This window comes from Protopterus annectens, chromosome 3.part0 (genome assembly GCF_019279795.1).
Source record: "Protopterus annectens isolate FY-2018-M chromosome 3.part0, PAN1.0, whole genome shotgun sequence".
Taxonomy (NCBI): Eukaryota; Metazoa; Chordata; order Ceratodontiformes; family Protopteridae; genus Protopterus; species Protopterus annectens.
In genome coordinates, this window is record NC_056731.1 from 904,431,126 (window position 1) to 904,457,540 (window position 26,415).

The following is a 26,415-nucleotide window of genomic DNA, read 5'->3' on the forward strand; positions in this document are numbered from 1 at the left end:
GCCCCGGGCAGCGAGTGTGTAAGTGTTAACTTAAACTGTAGGTGCTAGCTTCTTAGACGAACAGACTGTGCCCTAACGTGCCATGACTACCCCGAATCGTTTACGGTTTACAATTACATGTTCATGCATCTTTCCTAACACCAAGTTACTGCCGTGACTGCGCTTCTAAACGCCCCCCCCCCCCCCCCCAAAAAAACAAAAAAAAAAACACACACACACAAGATTGGAAATATATTCGATTTGGGGATTTGGCACCTTTCTAATTTAATACGTAAAAGATACATCTAGCACTGACGCATTAAACTACAGCGGGACGCTAACACTACGTCACAGACGATATTCCCTGCTTGTACTCTGAATCCGCTTCTCATTTTTGGCCACCGCCTCCATATATATATATATATATTTTTTTTAGATATCAGCACGCACGGCCTTCGACTTATAAAAAATAAGGGGCACCTCCTTCCACGCTCTATCAACGCAGCCCCCACCTCCTCCTAATCTTCATGTATTATGCTCTAAAAAATAATCTGAAGTTGCATATTTTATCATGGTCCTATGCTTGCCATAGTAAAGGGAATTTGTTACCATTCCAGTAAATTCACCTACAATACGCTACAACTTTAAGTGCGGACTGTCAACTCAAACACTAGATACCTCCTGAATAATCCCCCAGCCCCACCAGATTTATTCACACCCCAGCTTTAACCGTCCAATGCGCGAGTAGTTAGACTACAGCTAAAAACAGAGTCTGAATGGATAGAGTATGCAGCTGCCCCGGCTCGATGCTCCTCCCTTTTTCCACAAAGTCTCGGATGACCAAAAGAGGGAGGCACCTTATTTGCATACAGTTGATGGGCGGACGTTTTTTTCTCCATATAACCGAGTTGAGAGTATCGATTAGTAACAGAGTTCTACAAAGTTCCATGAAGGTATAAAACTGCACGGCTCAAAGTAGTACCTGCTTACGAGCGCCTGATTCAACCTTCATTGCAGAAACTCCTCAGAACACATTCAGCACGTTTCTTCTGCGGCGAAATTGGGAACTGCACTTGATAGCCATAAAAAAGTACGATAAAAAGACAAGAAAAGTTGCAGGAGATTAAACTCTGTGGACAGGTGACTGAAGTTCACGTCTGCACCCCTGTTTTATCACCCTCGCTAAAACCGCTTTCATGAGTGGGAATTACAGCCTGGGTTCCCGCTGCGTCTCACCACCTTACTTTATGAGTTGGCCAGGGGAGCCAGTTAACTTTTACGAAAGTAAAGGCAGTGGTGGTGGTAATCTGGCAACGGCCTGCAAGACAACCCGGGGAGTCAATTGTGAGGAGGGCAGCACCCTACTTGAGCTGAGTGCTGCTCCTGCAATCTATGAAGATGAGAGTGCTATAGACTTCAGTGCATATATAGACTCAATGGCCTCTGTCCCCAACTTGGAGCTGTGCAATGATGAACTTTTTGCGGACTTGTTTAATAACAGCCAAAAACCCGAAAAGGTGGAGTATGAGAACCTCCATTCTACTGGTGGCGCTTCCGTCAGCCACCAGAAAGACTATAACGGACTACCTGTGTTACAGAGTTCTATTACAGAGCATCGGTTGAAGTTAGCTAATGTAGCATTAAAACAAGAACCTGACTGGAGTGACAGCGACCTGTCTTCTTCTCTCCCCTCTCAGATTGCAGCATGCGCACAGACCACCATGAACTTGTCAACTGGTCAGCCTACTCCTCCATCCTCCCCAGAACCTAGCCCTTGCTCATCCAACAGGTCCAGCAGCCACAGCAAGGAAAAGACAAAAAAGCACGTTGACCGCGCCAGCCCCGAGTACCGACAGAGGAGGGAGAGGAATAATATAGCTGTGCGCAAGAGCAGGGACAAAGCTAAGATCCGAAACATGGAGATGCAGCAAAAAATGGTAGAACTAACCTCCGAGAACGACAAACTGCAGAAACGCATCGACCAGCTTAGCAGGGAATTGGCAAACTTGAGAAGCTTTTTTAAACAGTTCCCCAATTCGACATTTTTGGGTACGACAAATTTTGCAAATGTTGACTGCCGGTGAGGTAATGAAACCAAGACTGTGTAAAAAAGACTTTAACATAAACGCAATACCTCAACACTTGCAGGAACCTGCAGCCAAAAGTACTGTATTACCAAGAAATGGAACTGTGGCATTAAGTGAAATTGTGCTGGTTTTCATTTGTATATGCATCTCTCTTAGCACATTTGTTACTCGTATTTGCCACAAGTAAGCGAAGCTATTCCTCTTAAATTATTGGTGTTTTCCCACATTTATTGATGCAGCTATGGTACCATTTGTAAATTTGCTCCTGACTGTATTGTACATACTTAAAGACTTAAGCATGGTTTACGTTTTATATACATTTTTACGACATTTGTAAGAATAAAATTGTTTGAAATTAAATTGCGTTCCTTATTTCAAGTTTTACGACCAGGTAAAGTTGGGGTACGTTTTTTTCCTTTGGGGGGAGGGAGCAGCTAACTGGGTATCAATGTGTCCAAGAAAAAAATAATAACATAAGTCTAATTTAATACAAACTATGTTTTGATGGTGTTAAATTGGCAGTACTACAGAACTCCAGAACGGCCAACGACTGCTATACCAAGTGTTGCATTTGTGTATTGGTTCCCAGCCCACACAGAAGTTAAAGCAGCAGCGTACCTCTCCACTGTCCAGAAGTTTGCAGAAGGTCCAGATTTTCCGTAAGTTCCTCATAGCCTTTATGATTTTTAGGACAAGTCCTTGAGAACTGTAGTATCTCTATAATGACAGCCGCCCGGGTTTCATATGTAATGTCCCACAGCAAATGCATCAATGCAAAAGCTGATTTTACAAGAGAGAGTAACTTGTAAACTCTGTCCCTGATTTTGGGGCATTTGTCCGGAATTCTTGTGCAATGTGGTGAAGAGAGATGAACAGCAGTGTAAATGGATGAGAGAAATTTGCTTTTTATTATGAGAGGTTAAAAGCCGAAAGACACAACAACATTATGAGAGGTTGTAGTTGTATTTACATGGTTGTGTGTACTTTCTCAATGAGAAACTGTCAAAAAAACAGCCTGGTAAGGGCAGGTGGTTTGTACTGCTTCCATGTGTAAGAAACGAAGCCGCCAAAGTCCAAACAGGTAGGTTTTCATTACTAGCAACCGTAAGCGCTTTCATTATACAGAGATCAGCTTACACCCAGTCGGCTGAAAGCTTACCCACCTGAAACCGAAACTTGAGATGTAGACGGTGTTTTAAACTGCTGTGTGCAGCATTAGCGTGCAAGTAGATGATCAAGTGAAACAAACTGGAGAGGATCCAGCATGTCGCTTGCTAATCTAAATTGTTGGGGGGGTCTTAGTTTTCGCAGCTACAAAGTAGCCTAACTGCAGTGCATACACATGGTGACACACACGGTTGAGGGAAATCGCAATCTGAGTACCATGATGAATGGTGGTTGATAAATTGGGCCGAAGTCCAGAAGCCATAAAAATCCATTCCTTTGACTGCTAGATTGTGACTCCTGGGCGCAGCCAGGTGTACATCAATAAGGTATGGAGCGACATTTTGGGCTAATACAGTGACACTAATCATACCTCTTTTAACTATTCAAAGTTTCGCATTGTAATTTTGGTGTTTTTCTCAATTTGTGGTTGTCCCTGTCTTTGAGCCTTTGCTTCCCAACCCCATTAGTTTAGGCTTTGTCCAGATTTCTTGTTCTTAAGATTGAGAGGTATGCCACTGAACTTCGAATGCACAAAGTAAAAAATGATGCCAGTAGTGCGTGTGTGCCATCGATTAACAACATGTCCACTTAAAACAATGAGAATGTAACCAGTTTAGTAAGATGTGCTGCATGTTTATATTTTACGTTGATACCAGCACAGCTGACTCCTGTGCATGTCATAAAGTTCTTGGTGGTGCAACTATGGAAGATTTTTTACAACTGCAAAGACTAGCGATGTTCGTGTGGTGGTGAAGGCAGATTTTTGTACATGGGGTTGAGGTGTCAAGTCAACAGTGGCAAACATCTAGACCCAATGTTCTTTCATACCACATGCTCGCACCTATGGCCAGTTTAGAGTGTCCAATCTGCCTACTGCATATCTTTGGAATGTAGGTATAGGGAATGAGGGTATGTCAAAATATATGCAAGGACATGTTTACGTCATTAAGTTGCAGAAGGGTGTTTTGCTTCACAAAGGATATAACATAGTGTGTAAGCTTGAGAAGATTCACAGGTGAACTGACATTTCTGTCATAGATATTCCTAGATTAGTACTAGGCTAACAGCCCTTGTGGGACATTTTCAGCCTAGCCAATTACCCCATGTGAGAATCAAACCCTGCACTTTCTATTTATAAGGTAAATTCTTAACCATTATGACAACATCCCGCCCCCTGTGTAAAGTATTGCTCTTTTCCATAAGATTGACCCATTTTTCAACTCATTACATTTAGCAAGGAGTGGGGAGGAGACACGATGTAAGTTGCTGCATTGAGAAGATACATTATGTAATCCGACTAAATCACCCAGAATAATACTTCTGAAGCTGCTTCTATTTAGTGACTTGCCCATAAATTCAGCTGTTAAAGGTGTATGACATTGTGCCATGCCTACTGTAGTTCCATACCAATTACACTACATGCATTGTAGTACCTCCATGACATGGGGTGACTGAAAAAAGTGGTCATGTTAACATTATCATGCTAGTAATGTAATAAATGTCACTTGTCATGTCAGCTGATGCAGGTCTTTCCCACGACTCAAACAAATATGATGTGAAAACATCTTACACAGTTGTTTTTAATATACACAAGAGTATATTTAATATTTGGAAAAGATCAATGTAACCTGTATAGGTAAGAAGAATGGCTCCTTCTCTGGGTGGGCAATAATACAAAGTCAGCATTGCTGTGATTATGAAATGGGTACCCCCTTTAATAAAATAATTAGGTTTAATGTTTTTCTCAGTTGCTTTTATGTCAGCCACAATACTAAAACAGTGGTCATGCTGTGAGTGCATTCTGGCTACCACAATAGCTAGAATGACCAGGTCCAGAAAAAGCACCAAAGCTTCCCACAATGGTAATGGTTCATATAAAACATGTTTGAAGTGATTCATAGGTATGTACTAGGCTACTGGCCCTGGAGCCTTTACAAGCCTAGCTCATAGAAGTGCCCTGGCATCATACTGCCTGATGCTAGTTCCCAGTGCCTCTATCAAGTAGAGCAACTGGACTGATCCCTGTGGAGAACTTTCTATTTCCCATCCACTCATCAAGATTTCTCTTGAAGAGGGTCAGTGGGGTGCTCTGCTTGACATGCATGGGAAGTCTATTCCAGAGCATGGGCAGTCTCTGGGTTGTGAACCTGTCCCTCCAGCATGTTCTGTTGATTGTGGTAATGAGGTTGAGGTCTCTGAAGCATGTGGTGTGGAAGGATTGAGATTTCTTTAGATGTAGCATTTCTAACAGAGCTGGGTCAGACATGGCTTTGTACGTCAAGCAGAGATCACCTCTTAGTAGACAATATGAGATCGAGAATAGCCGGAGTTTTCTGAATCTGTCCATGCAGGGTGATGCATTGCTAACCACTATTTCCTTCTATGGCACTACCTTTGTTCAGAAGGACAGAGATGTATTTATTGAACCTAATACCCCCATTTTGGCAATGGCTTCCTTGATCAGAGATTTTACTTTTTTTGACCTGTTGTGACCTCTGATCTGGAAGTGTATACATTAAGCAGGATTTGGGGCACAGACCCTTGTAGAATAAATGTTTTGATCTGCATAATCTGCTGATTTCTGTCACTGGGCTGGTCTGTGATTATTAGTTTAATAATCTGTGGTTCAGCAGTCCTACATTCTTATAGTTTTCCATTTTGTGATGATGAAAGTGACATAAAAACTGTACATACAAGTCATAGTAAGTAGTATTATTAATTCATCTCCCTCACTTTTCTAAATATTGTTGCTTTAGCTAGAAGAGTAAGTAAACTCCATGGACTCTTCTGTTTCTTATGCCTTCTCCACAGCTGATGCTGATAAGGACTTTGGAAACACACAATAGACGGTGCCCAGGAGAACAACAGGTCACCAGCCAGCAGCAGGATTTGTCATTGTTTCATGAAAGAGAAGACAGATGGAATTAGCATGTTAAAAGCCACGTGTTTACAGACACAGTTGGCTGAATAATACTGTGTGGGTCATGACGTGTTGGCACTGCTACACAGTCCTGTGCACAAAACCATAATGGTCTTCTCTTCTAATCCTTGACATTCTAAACAGTGTGAATTGGGCCACTGCATCATTTTGGCAATATTTTATTCGGTTTCTTGCAGTATTAGATATATCCTATAATAACATGACATAAAAAATGAACAGTAAATATTTTAAGTCATAACAAAAAACAAATTCTTCTTTCATAAAACACATGCTATTATTTAAACAAAGTGCAGGTGATCTGTTAATGTTAAGGCAAATAAAGGAACTTTTGCAAGTACTGGCTCCAAGACACCACAGTGGCTATCCACGACGGTACCTGAAGAACTGTGTACTCCACATAGGGAGCACAAGCTGAGAATTTATTTTCTTGGCTAACTTGTGCATGCTTTCCTTGTTTTTCTTCATGCTTAAGTGATAAGAAACTGTTGTAGAGGTTAATAACAGAATTCAGATTTCTACAGGGTACAAAAGCAATGTGACTATAATAGTAATTAGTTCTGAAATGCAGCAATATTGCTGGTTTTGTTACTATAACTGCATTACCTGCGATTTCAAAGTCAGCATTTTTGACAAGATAGTTTTGTGATGGGTATGTTTCTCAACATGGGGAAAAATATGTAACTAGATGCATTAGCCACCGTTTTACAAGTATTGTTAATTAAGTACAGTTACAAACTGAAATGATGCAACATCTCGCAAAAAACAGACAAATCTACCAAAAAAGTATTTATTGTAACAAGCCCTATCAAGTACCGTTTGTTTCAACTTTCAGCAGAAGGGTAAGGTAACATCAGTGCACCTGTTAAAAGTGCAAAACATGACAAATATTAGACCAGGAATTAATTTTATTACAGATGCTTCCTGTCAAATATACATTTAATACCAGTGTAATTCATTTGCATAAGACTGCAATAATCGTGATATTTCTGAATTATACACTCCATAAAATGCTTTCTGTATACATTTTATTTAAACTTCAAACTTTACAGTCAGGAAAAAATCCACCAGTGCTAAGAATGTCAGTCCCTTTTACATTCAGCACTATTGATGTACTTTGCCTTGATAGGTTTTGTGTAGTCTGCAGCATTTCCATAAAGTTCCAGGTTATAATGGTAGAACAGACATGCTGACAATGGAAAACTCCAGCAGCTTTTCCAGCTTCTTTATGTTTCAACTCAGCCTGATTTCATCTAGACCAATCTTGTGGGAGGGATGTGTGGCCAGAGAACGAACATAACAGCTGAGTGGCCCCACCTCTTTTCCAAGCACACACTCTAACTCGTAACCCTGAAACAGAGACACATATCAGTTAAGCAAACACTACAGTGTACATTCCGTACTCAAGTAGGTCATTTACTGTCTGCAGTTAACAGGTCAAAGTACAGGTGCCTGCAGCATGACATAGCTCAAGTAACAGGTGGTCAGCCCGTGAAGCAGGATGCTAACCTTTAACAAATCATTTAGTTAAAAAGAAGCCAGATGACTTTTTAAAAGCCTCCAGGTATGGCTTCACCTTTAAGCCTGCCCTTGACAGCTTCAGTAGTAAGATGTCTCTCAAACATGTTAAGTGAATATGCTTACTCTTCTTTTTCCTTCATGTACTTAACGGTCCTTCCAGTGATTCCCTTTACCAGTTTCCTTTTCCAGATTAGTACTGAACTATTTTTCATTTTCACTTGAATTAAATGGATTAACACAAACTCCTACACACTTTCAAAAGGCACGGTGAAACCAAAGTTCTACAGATCCATCCAAGACAATGGACCACTAGTAATTTTTTTTAAACTTTCAGGATCTCTCTCTGTTAGAAAAGATTTCTTAAATGGAATGGGTACTAAAGAATACAAATTAAGAAACAGACTCATATGACCAGAATGAGGCATAACTGGGCCTTAAATTAAAATAACTACATAGCTGTTAAATTACTGCACAGTAACTTTCAGAGGTACCTGGCACCGGGCTTGTTTAATACTATACTTCATGACAGGACATTACACTGTACCATCCTCAACATTTAAAACACAGTTTGTTATTCATTTGTTTAACTTCAATTGATAATCAACACTACTACAATGTTCTTTTTTACAGTGCAGCCCCAAATATGTGGAGTACATGTGAAAGATGCAAGCAATGATTACAAGAGATCAGTGCAGGGCAGATAGTTGTTGTGTCTTTCGGCTTTTCCCAGTTAGCGGTTGCCACAGCGGAACTCTGGTCCGCTAATGATTGGCAGTAGCAGTAGATTTTTACGTGCCGAGTTGCCAGCTCTGACGCACAACCTTCAACAAAGGTATGCCCATTCACGCATGTCTCCACACAGAAGACGCTCTAGCTGAGAATCGAACAGGACAACGTAGGCGACAATGCTACCGTAGCACCACCACCACCGCAGTAGTGCAGGGCAGATGGTAAGAAATGTATTCAGTAAAAAGTAGCCTATATGTGACTGCTCATGGAGAACATTTAACATGCTGGGGCATCACAGTACTTGAATGACTGAAAAGGCCAAGGTCTGATAAACAAATCTCAACAAGGACAGCAAGCAAAACCATGCTGGAAAAGGAAAAGGCAGAAATGTGAAAAGTATTAGGTTAGTCTAATAGTACTGAATATGAGTCAGTCACAAAGTTAGAAGGTGATGGAAAGGTGTATGAAAGTTAGCGTTAGTATTTAGGGGGTGGATAAGAAGCCAGTGGTTGTGTAACCAAACATGTTAGAAGAGAAAACTATTGGACACCTAACAGAATAAGTGAAAAACAAAGAGCAAGCCAGACAGGGTACACAGCCTTCCTTATCTCCAAAGAGAGCATCCAGCAAGCTGTATACAATCCCTAGGTATTTATAAGCAAACTGGCAGACATAATCTTTCCACTGTGTCCTGAAATTGCTCCAGAACCAATTCTTTCCACTAGCCCATGCCTGGTACCTCTCCTACAGGAGCATGTAAGGGGCATCTTCACTATGTACACAAACTACTTCAACTGAATCCTCTCATTTCAGAGAAGCTGGATCTCTACTAAGTGATCATCCATGTCTGTCAAGTTCCAAACTGCTTCAAGATGAAGGGCCCAGCTGTGGTGGAAAATAACCTCAATTCTGTTGCTTAAGTCCAAAATCTTATTCATTGTTGTCACTACCTAAAAGTTATTGAGCATAGCTGAGGGTGGAAATGCACACTGCTCCACATAAGACTTGAAAATTAATAGCTTCTTCCTGTAACTCACTTCACCATTACAGTATATTGCAATGCCTGCAGTACCACCAGTACTGCATCCATTAAATGGTCAATCTCCCAAGCTCTACCTTCACATACAACTGTTGTTTTCTCTTGTGCTAAAAGCAATCACTATCTTCTGGGAAAGGCCTTAGTACCTTTGTACCTTTGTATGGAAAAAGGACGTTTCTTTTTCAAACGTATTTTCCAGTTTTAGGATGGGATCTGGAGCAAATTTTGGAGCCAAAGTTAGGGACAACTGAGAAGTGTGAGTGGAAGCAGTTAATATCAAACTAAATACCGCTGTTACAGGTAACTTCAACTATCCACACATCAATTGGCAAAGGTATACTGCCAACATGAATAGCAATACATTTCAGAAAACTGTCCACCTGCTCACCAGCTATGTCAGCTTTGTAGAGGTTGTCCTCACTAACATATCCCTCCAGTTGGACCTCTCTGCTTGTAATCCCATCCCTAGTCAAATATAAACCATTCATTGTGACCCTCTTTCTCTGAAAAAAAAGTTCTACTTGCTTTTCTTACAGATTTTCTTTTTTTTCTTTCACGAATAAGATTTTGTTATTATAGAATGTGGGTACTTTATAGTCAGTTTAGATATTCACCTTGTTTTATTAGCTTGTCACACAGCTCTGTTACTTAGATTTCATACTGACCTCACTCTGGTTCAGTCCCTCCAAAGGTTGAATTTATATATTGGTGCAAAGGTGTCCAATTTAAAGTGCATATTGAAACTTTTTATTATGATTGTCTGGGGTAGACCATGTTCCCAAAGGAGGACAGACCTATACTTAGATTAGGGGATGAGTTTAAAAAATGTCTTGTGCAAAGTCTAAAGGGTTATAATACAGAATTGTCCCTGCAACTTAGTTTAGACATCAACAGAACATGTTGTTCTTAAATCTAGAGCAGTTCCGACAACTAGATCTTCAGCAACGGATTCAAGAGACTTGGGGAAAAATAGTTAAGTCACTGAAATACAGTGCTGATTATGTTAAGCAAGTGTTAAATTTAAGGGACCTTTAGAGTGACCCTTAAATCAGAAATACTTGGTTCTTAGGCTGCAGTAGCAAGCCGCTGATAGGAAGGATCCTTTCTTAGGTGTGGAACATTCAGAGAGTGTTAATGGTAGATAATCTAAAGAATACCAAAGTTGCCTTTGCTTATTACATAAATAATATGCTATGGTCTTTCAAGAGGAGGATCTGGAGAAGGTCCCACAAGAACATATCTCAGAAATGAGGCATTATAGACTGTTACAGTAAAAGACCTAGGGATTAACAGCTGAGGTTACTGTAACAGTGACTGATCATATACTGAAGGATTTGAAGGTGTGGAAAACATCAGAGCCTAATGGCCTATTCATTGAAGTATATAAGCAAGGACAGGATATGTTTATAAGTTTATTGGCAACTGTACAGCTTTAGCTTACTATGTTCTGGTTTCTCTTCCATCATGGATGAAAACCATTATATCTGTTATACCTGAGTAGGACAAAAATCCAGTAAGAGTGCAATCATATAGGTTGATCTCTGTTTTTTTTTCTCTCCGTTGCCCACAGCTGTTCATCAGCTGCCACCAGCTCCTCTCCTTGCTCACCAGGTCTACAGGACTCTTAGTATCCCTGGACTCAACCTGACCCACATCCCAGTAAGGAGTCTGATGATACTGGTACAACATCATATTGCTGCCAGAGAGGGTGCTTTAACCCCCCTCCAACCCAATGCAGCTTTGCAAGCTCCATGGTTGCTGCTTTTAGGAGGTGCGTGCTCACCTAGGCAGATGTACAATCTCCAGACCAAGTGGCATACCACCTGCAGTGCAGAGCCCACCTAGAGGTTTACTGCTATTATTGCAGCCATCCTCCACCCCCCCAGGATGAGCAAAATAGTTTTCGTCAGTCTCTGCCATCCCTCCCACACACCTGCTGCTACTTGAACGAGTTAAACTCTTGCTTTATGCAGCCAACCTTATTTAGCTAGCATGAAGATTTGCAAATAATTTTTATGAAATACAAAACTTGGGAAGATTCTCAAGTTAAAAAGAGTGCTTTCAGGGAAAGGGCTATTAGAATCAATTATATCCCTCGTTTGGAAATGACTAGGCTGTTCCTCTTTTTAATGGAAACAGTTGTTTCAGGAAGACTTAGAGCTTTTGATTTTTAAAGCTACAACACGAGAGCTAATCTCGCAAGGTTGCATGGGGCCTTGATGTTGATTACTAGGCAATTTAGACATTTTTCTTTTTCCTGACAGGGCAATGCAAGTGTTATATATTTGTGTAAGAAAAAATAACATCAGTCACATGCAAGCAAAATTCCCCAATGTTTGGGTCCTTGTGGAAATTATATGGAGGGGATGGAACAAAAGCTTGGATTAAAAAGCTGATGCCATATCGTTTATACAGGATCTGAGGGCTCTACTCTGTTAAGAAATGATATATTCCTTCTACATTGTTGAAGGCTTACACATTGAGAACAGCTGTTAAAAGAGGGGACAGTGATTGACTGGGATTCTTTTTCTCAGATTTTTAAGGTAGATACTGACTTACAAGATACACTTGAAGAACTGGACCAGGGTGTTTGGCACTCTGAAACTACTGTATGTACAGTGAAGCTGCTTGACTCACCTTTACGGGTAAAATAGTTAATCTATTCCAGGGAAGAAAGTCGTTCTTCCAAGAAAGCGATTAGTATTATATACAACATTTTGATACAGATGACAGGTATTGAAAGTAAGCATAGAATGACATGGGAAAAGGATCTCCAGATATAAATATCCAATGGTTTGAAGTAATTTGATACTGCAACCAGATATACAAACAAATCTAGCAAATTCACAATTTTTGGTTGCAAATGTCTGTTTGAATACTTCTGTATGCCTTCTAAATGAATTCACATGCTTCTGACTGTAGATCCTGCCTGTTGTTCAAGAAATTCACTGGGAACTTTACTGCACTTATTCTGGGAATACAATTCAAAACTTTTATAATACTTTTATGGCAAAATCAAGTGGTGGTTGCTCCTTCCTTGTTTTTAGTAGCAATGGTGCTCCCCATCCATCCACATCTCCTTTTTCCCATTTTTACATATGGGGTTGGGATGTCACTTCAACAGTGACAATCATGTAGATACTAGCTTTTAAAAAGGCTATCACACATCACTGAAAGAAGTCTGATCTCCCTACACAGAAAAGTGAATAAGACCACCCAAGAAGTGAATACCTTGGTGATGTCTACAGTAAGTTAAATGAGAAGGTAATTAAATGCTCTCCCTAGATCTTACAGATACCATTCTTGGGCATTATGAAACATTTGTTATAACTGTTTCCTTTTAACACTGGGTATGCTTGCAATAGGTCAGTGGGGTGATGGTCTTTTATTTTAACTTGTGGGTTAATGGAAAAGTGGATACCATTTTAATCAAAGGGATCTGTCCCTGGAGTTATTTTTTGTAAATGTCTTTTTATTCACTGAATGATTTTACTTGAAAGAGCAGCTGTTTTTGGTTGACTTTGTATAATTTTTATATGGTTGCTTTCTATTTTCCAAAAATTGAACAATAAACTTAAAATACTTGAAAAATAAAAGGGGCATTGGTACTGCTGAAAAGTTAATATGAAAATTGCATTTTAACCTTCTTAGTATAGCTCTTTTTTAATATACTTCTCAGGGCTGTTAGCCTTACCATATCCCAAAGAATGCACTAAAAAGAATGTAAGACACTAACAAGAGCATCTTAAATTAGTTTTACTTTCTTTTTGCAAGCAGCTGGAGTCTTGAGATAGAGAACATTGTGGCAATTAGAGATCCAGTTGGCAGGGATTTTAATGCTCGAATATACTCCTAAACCCAGCAGTGTGTGCCATATGCAGCACATCCAATGCTTGAATCTGATTCTTTTACATTTCTGGAGTAACTGGACACTCAGTGAGGGGATACTCTTGTTGTAGGGAAACTCCACAGCTTCAAGCTTAAATGAAGGCTATCTGTTGTTGCAATATAGAAGGACTTTCTTACAACAGTTGACACGTTGGTCAAAAGTTAGGACACTGTCGACAAAAGTTCCCAAATTCCAAAAAGGTGGGTTAACTCTTAGAGTCATATTGTCAATTTGGTAGTTTCTAGGGTAGATGAATTACCAAAGGATACATGCATGCATTTGTTTGGCATTTAGCTTCAGTCCATGATCTTGGCCCCAGTTATTTATTTGGAACAAACCTTCTTGCAGGATGGGTAAGCCATTGGGGGATTCAATGACTGCTCCTACCTTCTAGTCTTCTGCAAGTTTAGTCATCCAGAGCCCTCTGGTATTGGCTTTTACTTCAGAAAACTAGATGCCAAACAGGAGAGGTCTTAGCACAGATTTCTGAGGGACTCCACTGGTGGCTGGTCTCTTTGTGATGGTAACTTCCCCTGTTTTGATTATCTGAAATAAAATATAATAAAGGAAAAATAGCTGCCCCTCTTACTAATGGGCTATGAACCCTGACATTGTATCAAATCCTTGCTGAGTTAGGGGAGGTTGACTTAAACCACCCTGTGGTAAACAACAGTGCACTGAGTTACCTGTTTAATTGTTCATAAGGACTCAGTTCAAAGCCGTTTTTATTAACAATCTATAAAGACAGCTGGGCAATGTTACAAAACAATGGATTTATCGTCAGTCCTAATGAAAGCCAAAATCCATATATGTACAGGACAGAGTACTGATTTAAAAGTTCCAGTCTTTCAGACAAGCCTCTGTACAAACAAAGACATGTCAAGGCAAGTAGTAATGTTTTAATACTTACACAGTAAAATAACGTCTAATTACACAGGAGTAAGGGCAAGGAAAAGGAAAACAAATCATTACTAGATAAAACACGTCAGTGGAAGTTGTTTTTCCTATGTATCAAATGTTATAAATATTACGACTGTAAACCGTGAGCCAGAGAGGAAAAAAATGCTGGTAATCACATCCTGTAATTCTGAGATACTAGAAATATCACTATTTAAGCATAGCTCTCCACAAGTCAGGGACAAATCCAAAAATAATCAGGGACAATCAGGGAGACTTTTAAAATATTTGTACTGTTAAGTAGAGACATTGCCAGAATAAGAAAATGTGAATTGATATCCTTTTCTGAAGTAAAAGTAGTTTATAAGTCTAATTATTGTCATTATTTACTACGTAATTCTCCACTTTTTTTCCAAAAGTCATCAGTTTTAGGAGGGATTAAGACAGTCACAGATAAAATCAGGGACAGCTGAGAGGTATGGAAACTTTTAAGCCAGAATAAAAATCTATAAAATTACAGTATGGCCTTTGTTAATAGGATTCTCTATGGCTCTGTAGCTCCTCTGGTCATATTTGCAGTGAAAGTATTTATTCATTTGTGAAAGGACATCATTGATGTGCAACTCTACTGTTCTTCTAATTCTTAACTCTATTTATGCTTCCTGACTTGTCATATTTTTATTTGTATTGTCTGTTAGTTCCTATTTCCTGCTAGTACAGTTTTGAGAAACATTTATGTAAAAAAGGGCTTAATTTTCGTACCTCAAATTCTCTATTATATATATTTATGTATTCCACTGGACAGAAAAGCATAGAGCTCTGGTAGGCACAGTGCTGTGAACAGCAAAAGGATACCCCCAACAAATAACCAGTACAAAAAAGGAGAACAATTTTTGGGTGGCCACACTAATCACAGTATCAAAACATCTGCAGGGTTTCGGCTCCTGCTGAAACATAATACAGCACAAAAAAGTTATGAAAGGAGATGTTCTCAACAGAGAATATGCTTTCAGATGCTTTGAGAAACAGAAAGTACTGAGACAGATGTAGTGAACTTTATAACCACAAACCAGTGATAAGACAAGCACAATGCTGACTCATCTTGTTTTGCTTACACAAAGGACTGTAAATATGCTGTTGGTAATTGACCATAGAGTTTTTTTTCTCTTTAGCAATCGGTTACTTATTGAGGAATACAATGCAACAGGTTTACTGAGATAAAGCAGCTACACTGTGAGAAGGCTTAGGCATTTTTAAGACTCATGGATTGTTTCATTTTTAATAAAAGATTTTTACTTTCATGGTTTGCATGTACCAGGACAGACTACAGTCAGAACTATGTTCTTAATGTTATTAATGTTAATGTAATCTTAATCTTAATTAGACCCATTATAAAATACAACGCCCCATTTGGTATGTACCTCTCAAGACATCTGCAACAACTGGAAAGGCCACAGAAATACCTCACTAAAAGAATCACAGACCTACAGCTGATGCTCTATGCTGACTGCCTTAAAAAACTCCAGCTATACTCTGTCGCATATTGTCTACCCCAAGGCGATTTCTGCTTAACATACAAGGCCATCAAACCCTGAGCTGTTGGACATGCTACACTTAAAGAAATCCCAATCCCTCAGAGCCACACGCTCCAGGGATCTAAACCTTGTCATCACAATAAACAAAACATGCTGGAGGGACAGGTTCCTGACCCAGAGACTCCCCAGACTCTGGAATAGACGGACGAGCACTCGAACACACACACACGCGCACACACACACACACACACTTTAAGAAGTCCTCTAATTCACCTCTTAACGTTATCAGATGGAGGACAAATAACACAGACCCCCATAAAAAACCTACCTGGACACAGGAAGAATATACAGATTCTCCAGTGTACTCCCATCCAAGAGCTAAACTGCAGAACCAAGCTCTAGGTGGAGTTAATGTTAACTGATGTGCTGGGAGTATATATCACTGAGGACCTGTCCTGGTCAGTCCATGTATCTTACACAGTCAAAAAAGCTCAGCAATGCTTGCACATTCTAAAGAAACTGAAGAAGGCAAAACTATCGAAGACAATCCAAACTTTTTACAAGAGTACCATCAAAAGCGTCCTTACCAATAACATCACTGTCTGGTATGGGGGATGCAACATCTCTGATCATAAGGCTCTTAGGCAAGTTGTAAGGGCAGCAGAGAAAATCATTGGTTCCTCTCTTGCATCTCTGTAAGACCTACATGAATCATGCTGCATCAGTACAGCCAGGAAGATATCCAATGATCCTTCACATCCTACAAACAGTATGTTCTCCTGCCTCTCCTCAGGTAGGAGATACAGAAGTAAGCACTTTAGGATTTTGTAGACTTAACAACAGTTTTTTCCTCCCTCCATCAGACTACTGAACGTTTGTGAAAAATGAGCTAGGAGACTGTCAATGCATTCTTCCCCTCCTACCACATAGTTGTGCTATTTATCTGACTGTACAGATTCTAACATATCCAGGCTTTGTTGCACTATATATATTAACCTTTTCACGTGCAATAACTAACTGATGTGTATATATGAAGTGCAATATAAAACACACTGTACAATATTCATGCTGACCATTCCATACGCTGCTTAGTTCTTGTTATAGTAATGTCATGCACATGTTGTTACTCAATTCTATTTATATGTAAAGTGTGTCTGGTCATTATGTTATTATTTTATTTAATTTTATGTTATTTTCTTATTCTTCTCTGTATGTATGTTTTTGCACAGGGAACAAAGCATCACAATTTCGTTCAGCTACACTGTGGTGTAGTTCTGAATGACAATATAAATTTAAATATTCTTTTAATGAGTATGATGGGTCAAACCACAACATTTGACACTGCTGTATACATATGAGCAAGCAGAAGAGGAATGAAACATTATCAAGCCTGCACAACTACTGCAGTTGTCCCTCCACTTTTCTCCACTCATCCCAAGCATCTGTGAAGGTGTCAGGAATCCAGATTATCACCACCCTTTCCGGAAGCCTATTCCAACTGTCACTTATCCTCTTTGTTGAGAACTACCTTTTTAAAGGCAAGTTGTAAAATCTCTCTTCAATTTGTAGATTATGACTCCTCCTGTCTACCATATGCATTCTGTTTTTAGCTCAGCTCGTTCGCATTTCCACTTTACTGTTTATAGACTGAGATACTGTCCCTTCCCCTCCCCTGTCCTCAGAGAAGGAAAGACTCAGCACCTTTAGCCTCCTTCCAAAAGTTTTGCCATCAATCCCCTGGTAGTATTTCTTTGCCGGCTTTCTAATAACTTTACTTTCTTTCTTCCTACAGAACTCCAAAGTTGGAAACAGAACTCCAGCTGATAGTCAAACAATGATACGTCTAGCAGTTGGTGTTGAAGTTTAAGGCTATGGGCTGTTCCTGTAGAACAGGGTTTGATTCCATCAGCCATAATTTGCCTACTGTGCGACCTTGAGCAAGTCACTTAACCACACAATGCTCAAAGGTCACCCCTAAAAAAAAGACTATTTGTCCAGTGAGCCTCCTGGGTTAAACTATTATTATTATTATTATATGTAGAATGGAAGGCATAATCTCCTCTTCCTTAGAATCTATGATCTATGTCCCTTTGGATACAGCTTAGCATTTTGTTTGACTTAGCTGTTTCCTTCTCACTCTGGCGCTGATGGCTCCACTAATCTATAGATGCTGTAGATACTACACCAGAGGGAGCCACACAAGAACATGTATGATCTGAGGAATCAGAAATGGCCTCAGTATAGTCACTAATCTATGCTTGAGGCACGTTGTCAGCCTGCTGTGGTGGCAAAGGCTGTTTATTAATTTTCTGTTTGTAACTGCAAGAAAGAAGAACCAAGGAACTGGTAGGTTGTTCTATGGTGGGGCTAAAAAAGATACCAGATTCCTGGGGAAGCCTGGCATCAGTAGTCAATAAAACAGGTAAAACACATTAAAAATCACTTATTCCAGTCCCCAGAAGTAAAATAATGCAATTTCTACCAAGGAAAAAGTTTTAAAAACTTTTCACATATAAGTAAAAAAAAAAAATGCTTCTGTTTTAAAGGTAATAAAAATCACAACAGTCAATTAAAACATGTTTTCCTATCTTAAAACTAATCATTTCTCAGAAAAAAAGGTTCACTTTCTGTCATAAAATAAAAATGTGGAAGTCTCCCCCCAAAGGGAACTTATCTGTTCAGCAATGGAAAACATTATCCAAACATCAGTCCTTGAAAGCTAGCATTCTTTGGTGCAGAAGAGCTTGGAAAGCCTTGGAACCCAAAACACTGTTTTTCTTCAGATCAGCTCAAACTGAATAATGTTTTGGGTGTATAGAAGGTACCCTTGAAGCTTTGGAAGCTGGCTGGCTACTGTATCCTGTGGAAGATATAACCATACAGTTAAGGATACTGCAGCAGTGATCATAATGACGAATATGTTTATGTGAATTACCTAGCATAATACTGGATCTTGGAGCAGATCCATTATTACCTTTCCTGCTGCAAGTATCAATAACCAGCATTAGATTTTCTACCACTCCTTACTTAACATTTTTCTGCTTTTGTTATCAGGCTACCCATGTTGGTGAATAAAGAAAGCAATGCCTGTAAATGTCTATTTTTTTTTGCTCTCCAAGGTAGCTCCCTTCAGTTGTCCATTAATGACCTGATCCCAACCACTAGAAATCTGACAAGGTCAAACAATCAGAAAAAATAAGTAAATTCCGATTTATGAAGCAATACTTTAGAAGGTAGAAATCAAATATGTTTGCCAAAAAACACACTTGAATATAAAATATCATATAGGTTACCTTGCATAAATTTTAGTTTTCTGAAGAAGAACATACAGGAAGGCAGGAAGAATATCCCCAGGGGAAAAATATCTTCTGGCTAGGATGCAGTTATCCCAAAAAAAAGTTCTATTCCTGGAAACTTTGCCAAACTTGTCCCCACGTTTAACACCCTTCTTATCCTTCCCCTGTAGTCTTAAAATATTCCCAGACATTCTTTCTAGGGAGGTAGAAGGGAGGACCAGAAAGTAGAAGGAATTTTCTGGTGCCTCCATTTCATTCAGTTTCTTTTGCAGAAAAAATGTTAAGGGATGTGTCTCTTCATCTTTTAAGTAACACATTTAAATCAAGTCACAAGGCACAACTGGTGACAATGAGGGAGTAAACCAAGCAGCAAAGCACTAACGTGTCTTGGAGTGGAATTTATCTCCCATTAACTCCACTTCACTGTGTGTCTCAGGAAGCCACATTGGTATTGCAGTCTCAAAGATAAAATGCCAGAAATACAAATACAAAAAAAAAGTGAAACAAAGAGAACAGAAAGACGCAAGTGCAAACATCAATTAGACAACTGTCACGTTCAGTACCAAATGGCAGGAATAAACTACAAACACTTGTAGGCACTAGCTTATTCACTCCCTAGTGAAGGAAACATAGGTGTATACTAGGCTAGCAACCACTATGGCACTTATCAGCCAAGCTATACAACCCAAATGTGACCCACAAAGTTGATTTATATAAGGGGGTGATATATTGATTGTGTCTGTCTATCAGAGACATAGGCATCACACTGGGGTAAATGTCCAATTACCTATTCAGATAACCTATGTAGAAGATTCTATAGGAATGAGAAGTGTACTAACTGGTTCTCTGACAAAGTAGCTGATGCTTGGAACAGACTACCAAATTAAATTTAAAGCAAGTACTAATTTAGATATTTTTAAGAACAGCCTGGACATTTATTATGGGAACAATTGTTTTGGCATATTGGCAAGCTAGAAGGGGTTTAATGCCCATGCTTGAAACATATGTATGTATGTATTAATCCAAGTTGCGCTTCAATAGGGTTACGGATGATGTGACATTTGTAAGGAAAGAATAGGTAAATACTGTTGGGAAAACTGGTGGTGCATAAAGATATATGTGATGAACCAAAAATGTTCTAACATATGCCTGTGCTGCAAGAGACATTTATAAGCATGAGATATCAAAACAGTAAAACACTTGCTGGAAGGCAAACAGACATTACTGTGTTTAGAATGGTCCCTTTTGTCATTCCTGAATTTCAAAGATAAGGAATTCTTCAGCTATGGAAAATAAAACAGTAGCTAGCTACTTTGTCTCTTCTTTGTTTTTTTTTTTTTTTTGTTATTTTTTAATAGAAGGCAAATTAGGAAGCCAATTTCACAGGAATTTTAGGTGTCTTGAATATCTCAAACACTTTAGATATCTCAAGCATACAAGACAAATAAAGTGGCTTCAACAGCCTACATGTCCTCTCCCTGGACTAGGTCATGTCCTAAAACAACTACAAGTATGTTAAGATTTCTGCCCAAAAGTTTTATCAAGCATTACCTTGATTTTTTCCCATTCTTTCAAATACCAGTGTATCCCAATCCACCACCACCACAATACAAACTCTTTAACCTTGGAAGACACACGTGATTCGGGTCTCCAACATTCAGATAATATAAACCTTTTAATTCAAAATGGACTTAGAAGAGTTAAATAAGAAGAGCACACTATTTTCGGACAACTACAATCTACTAGAAAGCAGGCCACTACAATGGCATTAACTTGCTCGGAATATTTTTAAAAGTACTTTTTTAAAAAATTGTGTTTAATGTGATTCCTTATTGTGTTTGGTAGCATTGTTCAATACATCTTGATATTTTTTGATATCTGTTACAACTAACCAATATTAATTCTACTCAATCCTTACAACAAATGACATGGAATTGATGATGTAACTGTTATTTCCAGGGCTTCTCCTTTAGATCTCACTGGTCGGTCCATTAAAGGCTGTGCCCCCCAACCACTCCCCCAGGGGACTGTTGGTTAATCATTATGTACAACCCCTTTTCAAGTGTATAAAATGTAGCTCAAAAAGGCTGATTAGTACACTGAACAGCACTTGGGAGAGCATCCATTGGACTCCCACTGATGTCAGAACAATAAAGAAGTTGTTTATCTACAAATTGGAGTTTCCTGAGTTTTCATTAATCCATTCCATTTACTGAGGTTCATGTGATTTTGACTGCTCCATCATTCTCAGGAAGAGAACCACAAACCTCCTAGTTCCTGGCTGTGGTCAAGCGATTCCAGTTTCATTCTTTCAAACTAGACAGATTCTTTACACTTCTTTGAAAGTACTGTTTTTTTTTAACTGTGCTCCTGATTAATTCTAAAGCTTGTATTTTACTTTCCAGAGCAAACAAAGTAAAATATATTGCCAACTTGGATATTCAGCCTACTTTCCATCAATAATTGTGAAGATGACAGACTAACATCTGGCACAAACATATTTTTGAAGTCTAACAATACAAGATGGATGTCCTCTTGATCTGATGCAACACCTTCCTTCAGCATATTTTTTCACTGTCTGTATACTGCATTCCATTTGTCAATCTGACATGGGCTTTTAAAATATTTTAACTCCCAGACGACAAACTGTAGGTATCCGACTGTCTTGCAAATGATGATTTTAGCATACTTATCACAGTAAACACTGCATTTGCAACTGAAGAGATTCTGTATACTTTGAATAATAGTCAACACACAAGGGAAGGCTAAAATTATTATGCTGAAACAAGTCCTCTCCTACTTTAGCCAAGATAATGTCAAAATTTCTGGAGACCTAAGTTCCTCTTTTTGATTCCATTTCGTATGCATGGTACACAATGAACAGTTTTGCATAATGAAATGTTATGTTCTGTTTCTAAATGACATTAATGTAAGCTATTGTAAACCTTACCTCTCATGTGTGTGCACTTACCTATATTTTGTATTCCATCTGATATCATGTAACTGTATTTTATCTGATGTCAACATTTGTGTTAAATGTGGAGCTTTTCTTCCCAGGCCTCCTCTGAAAAAGGGTATTATCTTATTAGGACTTTCTAAGTAAATAAAATAGAGAAAAATAAATCAGTTATGGCTGGGGTTGTTGTTGTGTCTTTCGGCTTATCCCGGTTAGGGGTCGCCACAGTGGAACTCCGGTCTGCTAATGTTTGGTAGAGGATTTTTATGTGCCGAGTTACCAGCCCTGACGCACAACCTTCAACGAAGGCACACCCATTCACGCATGCCTCCACACAGAAGACGCTCTAGCTGAGAATCGAACGCGACAACTTCTTGCTGCCAGGCTTAATTTTTGCCACACTGGCAATCAACACTCAAATGTATGAGTCACATGTTCTTTACTTAAAAATGTAAAGTGTTCTACTTTGGGAATTTCTCCTTTACCTAAGATACACTGATCTTAAATGTGATGTCCTTCCTCTGGACTAGTAATCAAGGAGCCTCAATCCTCACCACTGACACCAGTGGGGAATGTTCACTTGGAATAAAAATGGATACACACAGTATTTTCAGATGCAGCTCCCTGCACCAAGCACAATTTCCCTTAAGAACATACAGGAAGGACATCCAGTCCTGGGGCTGGACTTCCTACTCCTCCAGGCCCCAAATAAGATTCCACATTTCTCTTTGCAGAAATTAGTGCTCTGTGTCCCTGTTCAAAGTAGCTGACACACACACACACACACACACACACACACACACACACACACACACACACACACACACACACACACACTATAAGATTTGATTTTCACACACAAACACACCTGGGAAAGGTTGGCACAGATTTACCTTCTATACCACCTCTACCCAGACTATAAGGTAGATTCACTGCTACCAGTCAGCTACTTTAAGGCTCTTACTAGGGTACCTAATTACTCTTAGTAAAATGAATACTTACACAAATGGTAGTATTAACCAAGCAGCAAGACCTTCGGGAGTATGAAGCCCACATTGCCACCAAATAAATGCAATTACTCTCAAAGGTTAAAATGTTTTCTAAAAGACCAGCCACAATAAAAGTTATAGATATATTTAATAAATAATAAAATAGAAAACATAAAAATACAGAATATCTATTTTCAATAAACACCAGAGTTTCAGATCACAGGAAATATAAAAATAACACAGCTAGAAAGATTCAAACAGATACAAAAAATGATATTTAACTAATCTTACTATATTTTCCTAACTGACTGAAGAATTACTGTTCCCTATTTACTTGCCAGAGAAAGGCAAGATGAAATGGATGAGTGTCTTTGTTGTCAGTTCCATTAACAGAGTGCTGAGTGTCATTATCACATTTCTCACTAATATCTAAAATACTTTTAGTGCTGGCTATAGAATGATATCATATCTGGTCAGTTGATTTTGTGGTTACCACACTACCCCCTGACTAGAAGCTGAACCAGGATCTAGCACAGATGTGTCACAATACAACCTAGGCTTAATACAGCATTTGGAAACTGTAAAACAATTCCAATATTTTCATCTTTCCTGGAGAGACTAACCAGCCATTCTCTGGCACCTAAGTATAGCAATTAGTTCACCACTAAGGACAATAGTAGCCCAAGCCTAACCCAGATATTGCATTGCTGGCTGTATCCAGGCCTATGAAATAAAATCTTTATGGCCTAAACCATGTCATTTAATTTCTGGCAATTTTTCTTAAGGTAAGCTGAGCTGAGCTTAACCCCTTCCCTTCCAGCACCCTCTGTTAACATATATACATTTCCTCAGCTACAACAGTACAGTCTGATATAAATGTATATTTCTTTTCTATCCAGCAAGACCCACTGTTGATACATTTTCAACACAAGCAACTTTACAAATATATTTTTAACACAAACATCTGTACAAATCAGTTTGATATATAAATGACATAAAATTCCTCACAAAACTCCAGCTAGTTATGCTGGAATACGTTACACATGCACTGCCCTAATCTCTCTGGCACAGCTGGCACTACCTCACATCATCACATTAACATTAATATATAAATGTAGCAAGGTAGTGGAAGGGCACAGCCCCCCATACTGGTGGTGATGCAGACAGCTGAAACCCCAATGCAAAACTACTTTTTAACAGATTTTTTTCTGATTGCAATTTTCATAAATATAAGTTTGCTTATCACACTTATGAAAATTGACCAGAAAAGAGCCATATTTATGTCATGAAGCTGTCATGTTAGGCCAGTATGTAGAATCTCCTTTGCTTTATTCACACTTAGTTCTTGTGCATTTTCAGAAGCTTTTACTTTTTCAGTTGTGATGGCATCATGAATTTCTTACCTTCAAATGGTAACCTCTGGATATATGACTGTTCTCAGAAGGTATGTATACTATGGCTAAATAAATAGATGTAAATTATTTGCATTGTCTGATCATCTAGATATTATGGCTTATCAAAAATGTTCATTTTTATCTTCTCTGCAGCTGCCTTTCATTCTTGTAGGCTCTCACGAGTTATTGGAATTTGTGTCTCAACCCTCAGAACTTCCAGATCTTCCTCCAGAAAATCTTTCTTACCTGCATCCATATATACTCAATTTAACATGCTAGCAATATGCATCAGTCTTCCTGGCTTAAATTGCATTTCTACATCATATTTCTGAAGTGTCAACAACAATATTTGCAGTATTACAGGTGCTTTATCATTGATTTTTGAAGATGTTTTGCACAAGTGTGTGTGCTCTGTCTCTAATGCAGTATGTCTCTCATCTAAACAATAATGGAATTGCTGACTTTTGAAGAGTAGAAGGAGTTGGCATAAGCTCACAAGTACAGGGTGCAGAGTTTGATTCTGGCTTCTAATTATTAGCAAGGTTTGTAACAGTCTGCAAATTGGTTGCCTAGTATTTACCTATGAATTAAACCCAGATTATTTTTATGGGCTAGGCTTGTAAAGGCTCCAGGGCCATTAGTCTACTACACACCTATGAACTACGGATAGCATTTCCTTCTCAATCCATGCATATTTAGTTTGCTCATCTATTAAATCCCTTGAATCATAAACAGTATATCTGTCTGCTTGCAACAGTACAGCTTCTAGACGTTTCTAATATGAAAAGTTGTAAATAATGTTGCATCAAGAAGTTTAAATTTATGTATAGTTGCTACTAGTCTCAAAGTCATATTCTTTCTCTGTCCAGTCCCACACTATCTGTTCAAGGAGCTTTTCTATAGGTTTGTTATACCTATGAGGTATAAACTTAGACAGGTACTTTACCAGCCCCAAGAACTTATGGATTTGTCTGTCAGAGTTTGCATATTTAAAATAGAATGTGGCTTATTTACATCTGATTATAGTCCACAGCTGTAAGATGACCTATGTATATTACAGAGGAGAAGAAGAAATCAAGATAACCTTCAGTTTTATTTTCAAGATTTTCAAACTTTGTACCCTCTATATGTCCAGCAGCTTACTCAGTCTAGTGTCAAATTTGTTGCTTGGCAGAGCCACAGATCAAATGTCATCCATCATGTTCACAACTCCTTCTAAGCCTTCAATAATTTCAGAGTTAGACTGGCAAGTGTAGCATACATGTATGTATGAGTAGCCTGGTATAAATACTTGCGTTTTTTGTGTCCCATTCATTTATGGGAGACGACCAATAATTCTGAACATCAATCAAGAAATCAAATTTCCTAAATTTCTCATTTAGAAATAACTTTAGTAAAAGCAGCGTGTTCCATTCATGTAAAAGGCAGCTATTCTCATTCTAGCGTGCTTTATGGAATTGCTAACACACACTGCTGTTAAGGTCACGTCATAAACTCATAGAACATGCATGAAATCAGGAAAATACTTACTCCTTCATCTCTGTTAGATGACATCAGCAGAGAGGCAATAGTTTCTTGATGCAACTTCAAAGAAAAATGAAAGACAAGAAAAAGTAAAACATAAAAACATCCATAGGTATGTTATTTGTTCATTCAAAATAGTAATAGCTATCACAAGCATTCTATTTCTCCAAAAGATACCAATGTGCCAACTTAGCACCATTCATCATCAACACTCTTGTCTCACACATGACCTCTAAGGGTACAAACTAAAATATTCATGGATCAGTCTGAACTGGCCCTTGCCACTTGTATAAGTAGGTTATCACTTCTCCAAAATAGTGTCACATTTGGCTTACTTTGTTTCATACAAGTGCAGCCTCAACTCAGATGCACAAAACCCGGCTTTGACAAATCACATGTAATTCATGAATATAAATACTGAAACTTTAATAGCTACTCAAGAATGGAACTTTTCATCTTCATTTACCCATTCTAG

The 26,415-nt window shown here is 38.7% G+C and overlaps 2 protein-coding genes across 2 annotated transcripts in view; one reads left to right on the plus strand and one right to left on the minus strand.

Moving 5' to 3' along the window:
- Nucleotides 1-893: 893 nt before the first annotated feature.
- CEBPD (CCAAT enhancer binding protein delta) lies at nt 894-2,426 on the plus strand. The gene has a single exon (XM_044065229.1). The coding sequence runs from the start codon at nt 1,176-1,178 to the stop codon at nt 2,061-2,063; it is 888 nt and encodes a 295-aa protein (XP_043921164.1). The 5' UTR covers nt 894-1,175; the 3' UTR covers nt 2,064-2,426.
- Nucleotides 2,427-6,947: 4,521 nt separating this feature from the next.
- The window catches only part of SPIDR (scaffold protein involved in DNA repair), a 1,727,376-nt gene continuing 1,707,908 nt past the window's right edge, over nt 6,948-26,415 (minus strand). The window contains exons 11-12 of the mRNA XM_044065230.1: nt 25,947-26,000; nt 6,948-7,521 (exon numbers count right to left, since the gene is read on the minus strand). Coding sequence (XP_043921165.1) covers nt 7,405-7,521; nt 25,947-26,000 — 171 coding nt within the window. The 3' untranslated portion in view covers nt 6,948-7,404. The remainder of the gene's footprint in view (nt 7,522-25,946; nt 26,001-26,415) is intronic.

Coding starts and splice junctions, on each gene's coding strand:
- CEBPD (XM_044065229.1), top strand. CDS start 1,176: ATGAGTGGGAATTACAGCCTGGGTTCCCGCTGCGTCTCACCACCTTAC.